Source organism: Carassius auratus, chromosome 36 (assembly GCF_003368295.1).
Source record: "Carassius auratus strain Wakin chromosome 36, ASM336829v1, whole genome shotgun sequence".
In the NCBI taxonomy this organism is placed as follows: domain Eukaryota; kingdom Metazoa; phylum Chordata; class Actinopteri; order Cypriniformes; family Cyprinidae; genus Carassius; species Carassius auratus.
Genome location: NC_039278.1, coordinates 14,510,679 through 14,525,138, shown reverse-complemented (window position 1 = coordinate 14,525,138; position 14,460 = coordinate 14,510,679). Strand labels below are relative to the sequence as shown.

Below are 14,460 nucleotides of genomic sequence, written 5' to 3'. Positions count from 1 at the left end.
TTTATGAGGACTAACCCATGTCCCCATTTTTCAAAACGCCTATAAATCATACAGAATTAGTTTTTTTTTTTTTTTTTTGAGTAAGTAAAAATGCACAAAGTTTCCTATTAGGGTTAGGTGTAGGGTTGGTGAACATCGATAAAATATACAGTTTCTACAGTATAAAAACCATTAAGCCTATGGTTTTTCACAAAAACAAACGTGTGTGTGTGTGTGTGTGTGTGTGTGATCACATCTACAAAGAATGCTTTTGGAAATCAAGGGTGGACCTAACTGGAGGAATGCAGTTTGTCAGAGAACAGTAAAGAGGGAGCTATTTTTACAAGCAGTGGCTTGAAGGTGTTCTTGATTAGTCACTCTGTTTACAATACAGAAATGCCCATAGTGTTTAAATCATCTGTTTCTCTCTATTAACACATTCACAAACAAGACTATCCATGCTGACCAATTAATCAAAAATAATCAGAATGAGATTTATTGCAAGGTAGGCCTATGATAAAACACACAAGGAATTTGCGTTAATATAGGCTACAACTAGACAGAAACCGTATATAGGCTACAGTAAACAATACAGAATAATATTAAGTTTTTGCTACACGTTCAAAACTTTAAACGCAATTCTTAGTCCAAAAATCCCTGGTGCACATTAACATAAATTTCGTAATTTCGACATAGCTCGGTAGCCCTTTCTATAAAAAGAACGTGTATTTTCTGAGTGACAGCTGAAATCTGATCCCACCCCATTGACCCCAATCGCTTCGCTTCCTAGTTGAGCAGAAGGGGAGTGGCTGCTGAACCGGTGACAAGTCCAAATATGGTGCGCGGTGACATCATCACTCCATGCAGCGGCGAGCACGTCACGGCTTTTCCACCGACGGATGTTCCGAATATGGCGACTAAACGTGACATTGAGCAAACAGAGAGAGAGAGAGAGCAAGAGCGAGAAATCGCTTCCACAGAACTGTAAACACTGGGGACAGATTGATTAACCTTTCAACAGAAATGTTTTCAAGCCGAGTTTTTTTTCTTCCACAAGTTCGACGAAAAGATATAGCCTATACGAATAGCCTATACATTAATAACAAAATAAAACGTGAAAAGATATAAACAAAGGTTAAAAAAATACATGTCAGTTAATCTGTAAAATTATGCACTGAATCATGCACATGATTTTAAATGTATTTCATTGGCATGACATTAGTATAATTACATGATCTCATTAAGTATTGATTATTTGCGAAACAGATCACCTGAGTTCATGAAACAGTGTTTTACTGTCCTGGCAGACATTTGATACAGTGCAATTATGACATACATGATGACGCTTTCATAGAGCATTGCCATTAAGACCAGAGTTGCCAGATTTAGTTAAATAGCTTTTTTATTTTTTGTATTTTTTACAAAACAAACCAAAATAAGCAACGCTTTAATAAGCTCTCTTGTGCTTTTGGCTTCAGTGATTATACCAAGTAAGATGAAAAAATAACTTAATTTAATTAACTAACTTGTATTTTTGGCCAAATTTCACAAGTAAATAATAATAATAATAATAAACACACCTAACTTTATGGTAACTCTTATCCTTGCAAAAAAAAAAAAAAAAAAATCATTAAAGCACTAAAATTAATGGATATAAATAAAAACTTAAAACAGAAATACAATATATTAACCCTAACTAGTAACATTAAAATTAAAAACACAATAACTAAAATACTACAAAACTACATGGATTGAATGAATGTATTTTTTATGTATTTATTCAATTTTATACAAGTCGAGAGTGGCGTAAAATATATGGACATGGCAACACAAAGCATATCTGTTGACTTGATACTTCAGCACTGTGCCAACATGACGTATGTTGACAAGGGAGGGGCGTGTTTATACACCCAGGGGAATGGAAACTCTCATTATGTCACCAGAGCCGAGCGCACATAAAACACCGCCCTGCGAGGAGAAAACTTTTAGTTTTGCAATCCGCTGTGAAGACCTGAAAGCGCAGAGGTTTTAAAGATAGAAACCAAGTCTAAGAAATACACTGCTACATTGTAAACACAATGGACGTCGAGGCCAAGAGAATCATGGCTCTTTCTATTAGTAAACTGTATTCATTAAGGACGCAGCGCGGAGGACTGAGACTTCACCGGAGTCTCCTGCTCTCCATGACCATGAGAGCCGCGCGGGACATCTACCACACCGCGCAGCTGCTCAGAGACGCGGAGGAGGAACAGGTCGTCCCCTGCGCTCCCGACGCGGCCACAGAGGAGCCCATGGAGATAACTAAAGACTCTCCTCAGACTTTAACTCCTAAGGAGGTCGCAATGAAACCTCAAGAACCCATAGACGCTGTGGAAGACGACAAAGAGAACAGATGCGCTTCTGAACGGCACTCCAGAAAGCGCCACTGTAAGACGGCGATCGAGCCTGACTTTCTACCTCTGAAGAAGGCAAAAATGGACACGGACGAGGAGAAGCAACATCTCCCGGGGGAGGTTTTGAGGACTAATAACGGAAACAGCTATCGCCAGGCTGAATCGCTCACCGCCTTCCCTGCGAATCGAGCCATCGTGGCGTATTGAGCAAGACGCGCTTTGGATCTTTCCGAGAATCGATTTCCCTCGATGGGAATTTCCTGGACAAACTGGTTCAGAAAGGACCGGTTATGCAGCCCGATAACTGTGCGGCCGTCTCAGCTCGCCATATGAGCTCCACGAAAGGCCAGGACCAGCAGGAATACAGGACAGGTGGTGGATACTATCACCAAGCGCAATGGAGTGACCAGAGCTGCTTCATTGTTCAGTGAGAGGAGTCAGATGACTCTGTTCACTCACGTTTGAACTGGGAACCGAGGCTCTGATGTCTCCTATCCAAGTTTATGAACTTTACGACCTCAAATAAGAGCAATGCAGATGATGTATGAGACAAAACACATGTTGTGTGATACTTGAAAATGTCTTTGCCAAAACGTGTTAAATGTCACTGTTGCACTGATCAATTGCACAGAAGAATATGTATTTATAATATTAATTTAAGAAGAACCTGATGGACTGCTGTCACATGAAGCTGATTTCAGTGTTCATTGGTTGCAATAAACATGCAATTGTTTGAAAATCATCTTGTTGTACAGATTTCATTTTACAGAAACAGAAATATTTCTCAGGCTCTGGATAACTATCAAATCTTTGTGGGACCAAAAAAAAAAAAAAAAACGTATTGAAGTTATGTTTCCCGACATCTTTAAAACAATATAGCCTTGATTTCCCAGCGTTTTTTCTTTATAAAAATATTTTGATAAGATTACTGGTATAAACGTATAAAGAGCAATTATTAGTCAGCGAAGAGTTGAGGCTAACTAGAAATATTCAGATTTAAGTATGGAATATTTCATGATTTCATCAGAATTACATATTTAAATATAATTTCCTTGATTTTTCAAGACCGTAGGAACTCTGTCATGAATAAGTAAGGGGGTTTTCAGTCAGATCATGTTTGTAATATGTGACTAGAACTTACTCATCATCAGTAATTCTTATCTCGTGTGGACCCTAAAACCAATCTTTTCATGAAACCTACAGCTCATTATCTGTCACTCCTGAGTAGGCGATGAAAAAGCCAACAGCTGGAAACACAATGGTAAAGTTTAATTTCCCTTCATTAGTCAGCAAGATCTGTCCAAACATGTCCATGAGTCATAAATTTCACTTTTCCCTTGAACACTCACAAACATTTTGGCTACTAGCCAGCATCAGACTATCTAATTATCAGGCTTGAAGTCCCAGTTCAACTGGCAGCATTACACAGTTCGAGACTGACATCAGTAGAGCTCAATGAGAAATAATTAATGCAAGACAGTGAAACTAGAGTCTACAGGCCTCAGAGCATTAATTTTAATCACTTCTTGATAAAGTAGATTATTGTGTTTCAGGCTCTGGTGGTTTTGTGGGACATTAAATAAGATGTTTGCAATATCTTTTAAACCAAGCATATGTTTTTCAAAGATTCAGAGTGCCACAAAAAATGTGACTAGGCTTCATATTCAAATGACCAGCATGAGTAAGTATGAGTCAGTGCTATGATTGAAAATGTGGGTTCTGGGGGTGGATCTGCATAGCATAGGTGTGCACGAAATTTCAGGTAGGAGGTTTTGGCACCAGGAGTCTGTTGAGCAGACAGGACGTGAATCTTTTTAGGTGGAGATCAATTCAAAGGGCTGAATCCTCAGCTGGGTAACTGCAGTGAGATAATTACTCAGGAGGATGATTAATCACCGAAACCCAGCTGAATAAAAAAATGTGGCAAATGAATCTTCTTGTTGTGGGCATGTGTAACCATGAATGTAAACCTCAAGCAGGTTTCTGATACAATACTGTTTCCTCCAAGGTGGTCTTGATGTGGGTCTTGCACCTCTGTAAGCAAACAAACGAGGAGGAGAGGGGAAATTATGGTGATTGAGGCCTGCTAAACATAAAAAAAAATCATAAAACAGTGTCAAACAGTGTTCATCCATAAAAAAAAAAATAATAATATATAATAATAAAAAAATATATATATATATATATATATATATATATATATATATATATATATATGAAGAAAAAATATATAATAAGAATGTAATATATATAAGAATGTAATTTTTAATAAGACTAATATATTACTTACACTGCAGGAATTATAACCATCCAAAATTTGGTACTAAATTAGCCTTAGTGCTAAAACGAGTTCAACTAAATAATTAGTAAATTAATGAGTAACAGGTCTGAATACAAATACAAACCTCATAAAATACATTTAAAATATATTGTCATACTTCTTGAGATGGACAAACTACATTTTCTAAAGGTTAAACAGTTCCTTTCTGTGACCATTTGTTAAAAAAAGAACACAATTTGCCCTTCTCTGCTTTATGGTGACTAACAGTTGACTTACAGAGGAAGTCTCTATGAGTGTGTTGAGATGCACAGTCAGTAATTAATAGTTTCCTGGGACATTTGTTCTTGGGATTTAACATTGAGCCATTGGGTTAACAGCCCAGATCCTTAATCATCCAGCTATCAGCACTTCCTGAACAGTTGTCATTGTGTGGCGTCATTTCCCCCACTTGAAACACTGAGCTTGATTGAATCCTTTTCAGGTGTAGGTGTGAATCCTCTACAAATGTTCGTCAATTGTTGTGTGCAAAGGCTGAAATCAGACACACTTTCACACACAAACTACAGTCGCACATCTGAAGACAAGAGATGGGTTTAGAATGCATTCTCTCTGGTTTTTATTCAGGTTCTTTAGGAAGAGATCTGTTCGGAATTACAAAATGCACTGGTAGAAATATCAGAGAGATAGAGAGACAGAGGAAGAGAGAGAAAAAGGGGGGATTTTTCATAGCCAGAATAAATGTATAACATCACCAGGTTCAGGCAGCCTCTTTCACAGCTCAACATCAGCAAAAGGGTTTTGGATTTCTTCTTAAATCAGAGTGATGTGCAGTCCCTCTTACTTAGAGTCTATTTTTATTTTTTTTTCAAAATTCTGTAATACATTTCCACAAAATGTTGTGTGCTCACCTTACCCAAGATTCTCAGAGAACAGTTGGCATTAAAAAAACAAACATTCTATGAGTTTTATCATGTTTCCTGTATTATTATTATTTTCTCCCCTCTTGGTGCTCTTTTTTTGTCGTTTTCATTTTTAAAAATAGAAGAAAAAAGGAACACATTGCTCATAAAAACATCTAACTATATTTATATATTTATACATATATATACTCTTTTTCTTTATATTTCTTTTTATATTTTATAATTCCTGAAGTTGACTTGTTAACCCACATAGTGGCATGCACGTTGCACATGCAAATCAGTAATTAAATACCTCTCTTTATCATGGTCTTTTTTTCTCTTTAAACGTCCTCTTTTGCTTTTAAATGGTTCAGGTCAATAGTAATATGGATGGCGGGTGGGATATGGGTGATTAAGTAGAGATGGGACGGGTTTGTGGGTGTCACGGTGACAGTGGTTGCACGCTCGCAGGAACTCCCCACATACTCACACATTCACACCACACGCTTATTTCCCCTTCAACAGTGCTGTGAAGAAACCCACTCCTGCTGACGGGGCTGAAAACGCACTTCCTGTCTTGTGATCCAGAACCGCAACATTAAGTGAAATCTCTTCTAAGTTAAATCTGTTGGTTTCTCTCTTTTAATTCTACAAGGTTTTTTGTTTTTAGTTGAGAGCAAAGTATATATTCTGACATTGGTCCACTTAAAGGGATCTTTCACTTAAAACCGAAAACTGTCATCAACTCACCCTAATATCGTATGACTTTCTTTCCATTTGCGGAAAGAAGATATTTTGAAGGAAACAGCAACATTGGACCCCACTGACTATCATTGTACACACTAAAAATACTGATATTGTTATGAAATATCTTCTTTTGTGTTCCACAGAAGAAAGAAAGTCATGCAGGTTTGGATTGGCATGACAGTAAATTATGAAATTTAATTGTGCTCACAACTCAAATTGTGTAATAATTGTGTTATGTTATTATAATTATGACTATGTAATAACTATTTTTTAATTATTGTTACTATGAGCATTACTATTATTACATATATATGAAAATGATATTTCTTCTGTATTAATTAACAATATAAGCCCAATATTGAATTAGCAATGCGTTTGAATGAAGAAACCATGACATGCATAAAGAAGAGGAGGAAATGAAATAGAAAGGATCACGGCAATGCTGAAGAAAGAGAACGAAAGCACAGAGTGTTACAGGAAGTTTATGAATGAGATATACAGGAGTTACAGAAGAGATAGAGATTGATAGGCCCAACAAAATAACTTAAATGGACATGGATAGACAGTCGAGGTACAAACATGATGTCCCTCTTCGCTTTCGCCATGGCTTCGTATCTACGGTCGTGTAACAGCGATGGGAAACTGTTCATTTAAGGCACTATAAAACGACTTGCCTTCAAATCAGCTCGCAGACACTCGTGCACACACACACTCACAGACGACCGTCCCACTGTCACATGGATGAACCCAACCCTCCAATCTTCTGGAAAAAGTGGAGATGGACTCGTATCCGATCTTGGATTTGGATCAGATGAGGATGATAATGGAGTATGCCGTGGTAAATGCTGAGCAGAAATGGATTGGCAAACCCAGCACTAAATTACCATAGGTGCACAATATAATTAGATTTTTTTTTGTGTGTGTGTTTTTTTTTTTTTGGCATGCACATTGCCTGTGCTGGCCACAGCTGTGCCTCAAGTTCTCACTCTCATACATACAGGGAAAAACTACATTACCCATCACCCCCCGTCCCTTTTCTCCAGTTCCCCCACACATTAGCATGCACACACATGTAATTCTGTTCTGTACAAAGGGAGACCACAGGAAGTGGTGTAGCTACATAGAGGGTGACTTGTTTTGGCAGCACTCAACCATTGAAGGAAAGCCCTTATTTCATATGAAACAGAAAGAAAATACAGCTTTGTTCCACTACGACGATATGAAACAAACGACATGCTCAGATACAATTGTGTTGTGTATCTACGATGATGCAAACTGAAAATGGCTTTCTGTTAAGACAGAAAATGAAGATGCGAGTCAAAAACAGAAAGCAATAAAGGCATTGACACTGACAGCAAAAGAGGGTCAGAACTAAACTGATGAACAAGCAGAGCCAAAGAATGACGCACCAGGCTTAATTATATTTGTAAACTCTTAAAGGGACAGCGCACCCAACACGGGAAATTCTTGATTTATTCATTTATTCACCCTCATTTATTCATTTATCATATCTAAGATGTAGATATAAGCTGATTTATTCTGTAATAAAACTTTGGAATAGTGCAATGTTTATTATAAATGATTTATCCATGCCACATACTAGTGCAATGTTTATTATAAATGATTTATCCATGCACCTCATTTTTTGTTAAAAATTCATGTCCTTGTAATCTTTATTTAAAAGCAAGATTTTATATGGTGCTTTTGTGTCCTTTTCAAAGCTTAAAAGCCTCAATCCTTATTCCTTTCAACGTCACTGAAAAGAGCAACTAGAATAATTCTTTAACATATCTCCTTTTCTATTCTACAGAAGAGTATATCATAATAGTTTAGAATGAGATGTGAGTAAATGATGACAGAATTTTCCTTTTTCTGGGTGAACCGTTCCTTTAAAAACCACAACCTTCTGTTATCTCTTTTTTATTATTAATACAAATCAAACCGTATTAATAATCCAACATCTGGAGCTAAAATGGAGCAAATTTCCTGCATTTCAAGTGTTTTCGGCAAAAGAATGCAAGACCAAGAGAACTTCTAAATGGGAATTATATTAACCATGCAATAGGTCTAACAAACCTTCATGCCTGACAAAAATAAGCCTTCCTGTCCTTTTGCGTAAGACCTGAGAAGTAGAACAATCCCTCCGGTGTTCGATGCATCTCTCTGAACGAGCAGGGTGAGACAAATCAAAAAATGGCTGCCATCCACTTGAGGAAGCATTGCTAAGAGACACAGAGAGCCGAGAAGGACACCCTGACAGAACTTGGTTGCCATCTCCCTTCATTACTCTCAGAGTAACTTGGATCTTCCCCCATCATATAACCGTGCCTCCCTGTCTTTAAAAAGCCCAGCAGAAGCGCAGACATAGGGACTTGTTAAGGCGTAGTGTGAGTCCATCACATTAAGAGAGAGATAGAGGGCAGAGGGAAGAGAGGCAGGGGTAGGGTTAGTGTGCGACACTAGAACAGAAGGCACTGTGGCTCTGCAGGTTCATCTAGACCCATGGGCATCAAACCAGGGGCTAACTGGGGGCCAGCTGTAGGTAAATGTGGGCCGAACATCAACAAACACCCAGAAAACAGTGGTTTCCTCCCTAAAAATCTTGGATATGGGTTGGCGAGGAAAAGGGATCAAATGAAATGACACTATTCAAACCGTTTCAAGAAAACAAGTAGTGTGGATTTCATATGACTCGGAGAGAGAAGGAAGGTAAGAAAAGAAGAAAATACAGAACCGCCCAACTGACTTCACAACTAGATGAATGCAGTGAGTTATTCTGAGATATTTTTATCTGCTTAAAGTGAAAGCCTAGCGAATTCTTGTGGTGTCATATAATGACTGAAAGTTAAACTTAAATATAAATGAGATCTCTTTAAAATCTCCTAGAGATAAAAGGGAGACTTTTGGAGTTTTTTTCTCCTGAGATTAAGATCTCACACGTGTCTCCTCTAGAGTTTCAATCAAGCTCAGTGATTTGCTAACATGACGTCTGCAATCAAAAGCCAAAGACGACATGCCACCCATGTTAATTTTATAGCTATATATTCATAAAACATCTTAACATATGTCACATCTGTGTCTATTTTGATCTTTTCTAAGGATTTAGGAGAAACACGAGACAATGTTGATACTTGAGTTGATACTGAGCTCCACAAGTCTCCTGAGTTATAAAAGAGTAACCTACACACAATAAAATTCTCCTCTGGAGAGTAATGGGATATTTCATAAACATTTGGTCTTTTCTGATGTTTTGAGATGGTCCAGTAGGTGGGAGTCAGCTGAACGGGTTCAGTGACAGTAGGAGAGGCTGAATAGGCCTGTGAGATATATGTTTGGCTGTATTTTTGTATCCTGAGCAGAAGTGGGGAAGGGTCTCAGATTGAGCAGGCAGCCAAAGACAAGTAGCTGCCCATGGCAGGGAACAGGAAGGCAGGGTGGAAGAATCTTTTCCAGTTACTTGATCAAAGACTACCTAGGTCAAAATTCTCAAAAACTCCTGTCGAAATAAAAATGAAGGAGTCAAGCTTCGACAGACTTGCCATGTCACCTGGCGAGGGACAGTTCTGCAAGCGCCCTCTCTGGCAACCGTATTTCAAAAGAGATTGTTTGTCCATAGTCTATCCTGGCTTAAGCTGTGCAACAGCACCACAACATGGACAAAGAGTAAACAACAACATTCATCCCCCAAAATACTAACTTGCACTAACTCTACATTAGCTGTGAAATAATTCAAGGGGTTTAAAACTGACCCTCAATAAAAAGGGTTTCTTCAGACCACACCATTGTGTGACCAACTTTTTCTGTGGAGAAATAAATATGGAATGGACCCTGAATTTGTCTGAAAAACTCTGACACAGAAACTGCCCGAGGGCATCCTGAATGCTCCAACTCTCTTTTTTTGAAACATTCATGAGCTCTGACCCGAACTATTCACTACAGATAGGAATATTCTACTCAGCTGAGGTCACAAGTACGTAAACGTCAGGATGCTACCAGGAGCGCATCCTTATAGTCTCCAGTCTGTGGTGAATAGAATGCAAATAAAAACAAAGAGTTGGAAACAAGATGGCCACAACAGACAAAACTCTCGAAAACAAGACAACAAAGTCACATGACCACTTCTATCTTCATCAGCATCACCGTCATCTTCATCAATTGCATTTCTGAAACTATTGTTATTGACAACAGCAAATTAAGCCTTCGGAAAGGAGAACATCTCTCGCCCCTTTTCTCTCTCTGTTCGCAGCCATGGCTGACAGAGCTGTAATGAGGGAGGTTTCACCATTCAGGCTCATTTTTAGTGCAATCCAAAGTAATAATAAACAGTGTAGAACATCATCTGGGATCCTCAGATGGATATTACATTGAAAACACCTTCTATAAACTCCATCTGCACATAAAGATCTGTAGACATGGCAAGAGCAACAGGGAGAAAATGAGAGAAAGAACTTCCAACTGAACGGAAAAAAGAGAGCTATCACCCCCCTTCCCACAGTAAATCTTCTGTCTGTTATATGTATTTATATATATATATTTTAAATCAATCATGCAAGTTTCCATCAGATTTAAGTCCAAAAATATCAAAGAAAGCTGAGCAAATGCAACAGAATAACCAAGCTCCAAATGTTCGAAAAGAAGAAATAATCAATTGAAGACATTCTGAAGAGGAAATAGTCCTTCCGTCCCTCCCTCATCTGCCATTTCCTTCTTTTTCCGCTGTCTTATCCTTGTCAGGACCGAGTGGCAGTTTGTGGGTGGGTTTTCAGTGTGCCACACCCACCCGCTTCCTCACCCCTGTACTGTGTCCTTTTATATGCCACGCCTCTTTGACAGTAAACCCCTCCCCCAGGTGATGAGGTCACTCAGCATCTTGAGTTGGTAACAGTAAACGCAGATGATAAAACTCATCAATATTGGCCAGCACATGGGGCTGGTTTTGCAGTAGGTAGAGCTCTCGTTCACAAGAGCACTTGCTTTTCTTCAACAATGTCTATTTTTTCCTTTCCTTTCCTTTTAATTTTTTTGGGGGTCTTTTTAAGAGGCATAGATGTGAGGGGGAATATGGGTTCTGGCTTCATTTTCAAAACTCCTTTTTTTTTTTTTGATTGACAGAGGATGTTGCTCCTCATTTTTTTTTTTAATCGCGCAAAAAGCAATCGTTCTTGCTCAGTCTGGAGTGGAGCATTTAAACACAACGTCTCTGATCTTGAAAAAACAGTCCAACTAAATGCAACCACTCCATTTGTCGCTCATACGCTCCCATTCCCTTGCGTGTTGAGCAGCATGGGAAACGTAGTCCAGAGAGCAGGAGAAAGTACTTGAGAGAGAGGGAGTTGGGGAGCTGTATGTGCTGCTCCAATTTTCAGAGTCTCACAATGGCCCAGTTGCCCTGTTTGTATTTCCCCTTCTGCCCCCATCTCTCACTGCTGCAGTACATAAACATCTTGGTTTAAGTCCAGTGGCGCCCCCTCCTGGTCACCCTGCGCACTAACACCAATCATCCTCGTCCGTCTCGCTATATTGTTCGTGCAACCCCTTCCGGGGCCCACGGCCATGGGGTGGCCGGTGTGGGCCTGGGTGGGGGCCACGCCGGTGCGGGGAGGGCGAGGAGGAACGGTAGCCGTTAGGCATACGGCGTGGGTGTGAGGGAGGCCCGTGAAGAGCAGTCCTTGGGTGTGAATGAGAGTGGGGGTTGCCCTGTGATAGACTCTGCTCGTAGGCAGGTGGCTCATGGTGCCGCTCATATTCATAGTCCCGATCGTAGAAAGGTCCGTCGCCTTCCAGGCCATCAGGTGGCGGACCCCAGCGACTGTGACGTGGGGACCTGGGTGATGCCTGCCTGGGGGAGCGTGGCGAGGCGTGCCGGGGTGAGCCGTGATGGGGCGAGGCGTGGCGGGAGGGTGAACGATGGTAGGGTGGTTCGTGTCCTGTTGGAGAGAAGTGTCGCGGGGAAGGTGAACGCAGTTTACCCTGGCCCGGGGAGCCGTATTGAGGCTTGCGGACAGCAGGGGAGTAGGTGACATGAGGACGTGGTGTAGACGGTATCTGGGGCAACTGCCGACGGCCACGCCGGGGGGTGCTGGTCCCCGACGTCGAGGGAACGGGGCTTCCACTCACAGAACTACTGCCCTACATGAAAATTAAAACAAGGCAAATAAAAAAACACCACAAAATTAACGTCAAACAAAAGAGAAGCACACACCGGCAAGAGGGAGGAGGAGGTGGAGGAGGAAGAGGAGAGAGAGACAAGGGCGAGTAAGTGAAAGGAAGAGAGAGAGAATAAAGGTGTGTGGAAACAACAACATCAATAAAACCAGAAAGAAACAAACCGGCAATGAGGCAAAACAGCAGACACAGAGAAGCCACATGTCACATCGAGAAAAATGGACAGAAACCACAGTGATAAAAGAAGATAAACAAAAGAATAACACAAAAAAAGAGAAACTGATTTCAGTAAAGCAGTCATGATAAGGTCACAGGTGTACATATGCTGTCTGGTTACAGTCTTCCCACATGGATCCACACCTGTGTACTCCAGATGCCTTTCATTCCTCATGCTCCTCATTGCAGGTTACTGTAAAGATCTAAACTATGGACTTTCGCACATAAATGTCTACCTGTGCCGAATGAAGTGTATAAAGGAATGCTTCAAAATGATGCTCAAGGGTTTTATTCTTTTGTAATGGTCACATCATGAAATATGTTATAAATAATCTTATTAAAAAGTTTGTTTGGTGATGTTTCTGCATCTGTCAGTACTCAAACTTTCTGTCTGAAATATATATATATATATATATATATATATATATATATATATTTTTTTTTTTTTTTTGATTAACAGAAGTTAATGTTATTTTTACCAGACCTAAAAAAACAAAAAACATTCAACATATTATATAAACCTATTCCAGCTTTCCGAGTACAATACCTTCTCCAGTCCAAAAAAGACTATTTACTAAAAATAAACTGCAATGCTGTCCTATTGTTTGGCTTTCGTATAAATCTTCATAGTCATCTTAAGGATCTCAATATAAGAGAAACCATGAAAGTATATATATTATTGCTTATTTCATATGTTAAGAAATTAAGATAACAGAAGCAATAATCATAACAAAGGCTTTTTCAAGCAGCAAAAAATAAGCCAGAGAAAAGGTGGGAAATTTTTGGGTTAAAGTAAATCACACTGTTATTAGAGTAAGAAACCTTGAGTAAAATTATAAGTGGAGATCAGGGAAAGAAAACATTGGATCTGCCCTTTTACGTTCTATTGTGAGGAAATTCTAAAAAATAAGGCTGAATTTGTGCATGATATAAAAGGGGTATTTCAGTGAGTGTGTGCCCCACCTGTCTATGCCCTCTCCCCTCACTCGGTGAGCGGGACCAGTGGCGATCAGATCTGTCGTGTGGATGGCGGTGGAAGTCACGCTCATGACTGCACCGCTCCTTATCCACTGAGCTGTGGTGGTGGTGATGATGATGGTGGTGGTGACGGTCTTTTGCACGACCCCGTTCTCGCTCTCTCTCTTTAGGTGGGAGGTCACCTGACTGTGTAGTTGTGCTAAGATCCGTGCCCAGACCTGCCAAAGCCAACACAGAGATGAGATGATACAGCATTACAGAAGAACATCCAAACCAGTTGCTGTTTAAGTGAGGATGGATATTGAAGGGGTTCGAATGACATGATGGTGAGTAAAATATTTTAAGTTGTTTTTTTTAATAACTAAATGATTGTTAGGAAGTCAGTAGAATAAGTTGACATGTACTTGTAAAGTAAGTTATACATCAAAATAAAATGTTAGCAGATATTCAGAAGACAGGCTATTCATACTCTAATGACTGGTGGTAGACATATATATATATATATATATATATATATATATATACTATCGAAATAAAGTGTTACTGACACAGTAAAAAAAAAAAAATATCCACAGAGCTTATTAATTTTAAAAACCTGTGTCTGCATCTGTATAGCGAGCGAGGGATCTCTCTGAGGTACGGTGACTGCGGTCTCTCTCCCCGGTCTCGATCTCGTTCTCTTCTTCGCGGAACATGTCGGTGACCCTCTTCTGACACCACCCGTTCCAAAGAGTAATCGTCCAATCGTACGCCTCGACCTGAACGTCCGTGGACCAATGAGGATGTAGAACGGCGCATTGGA

General features: G+C 39.7%; 2 protein-coding genes across 2 annotated transcripts; one reads left to right on the top strand and one right to left on the bottom strand.

Annotated features, from left to right (window-relative positions):
- Positions 1-1,931: 1,931 nt before the first annotated feature.
- Positions 1,932-3,114, top strand: LOC113055375 (immediate early response gene 2 protein-like). The gene has a single exon (XM_026221651.1). It carries the CDS (start codon positions 2,058-2,060, stop codon positions 2,577-2,579), a length of 522 nt encoding a protein of 173 aa, XP_026077436.1. The 5' UTR covers positions 1,932-2,057; the 3' UTR covers positions 2,580-3,114.
- Positions 3,115-5,510: 2,396 nt separating this feature from the next.
- Positions 5,511-14,454, bottom strand: LOC113055369 (voltage-dependent P/Q-type calcium channel subunit alpha-1A-like). Its single transcript, XM_026221643.1, has 3 exons — positions 14,254-14,454; positions 13,644-13,876; positions 5,511-12,428 (listed from the first exon to the last, which is right to left on the bottom strand). The coding sequence occupies exons 1-3, from the start codon at positions 14,351-14,353 to the stop codon at positions 11,787-11,789; spliced, it is 975 nt and encodes a 324-aa protein (XP_026077428.1). The 5' UTR covers positions 14,354-14,454; the 3' UTR covers positions 5,511-11,786.
- Between the last annotated feature and the right edge of the window lie 6 nt (positions 14,455-14,460).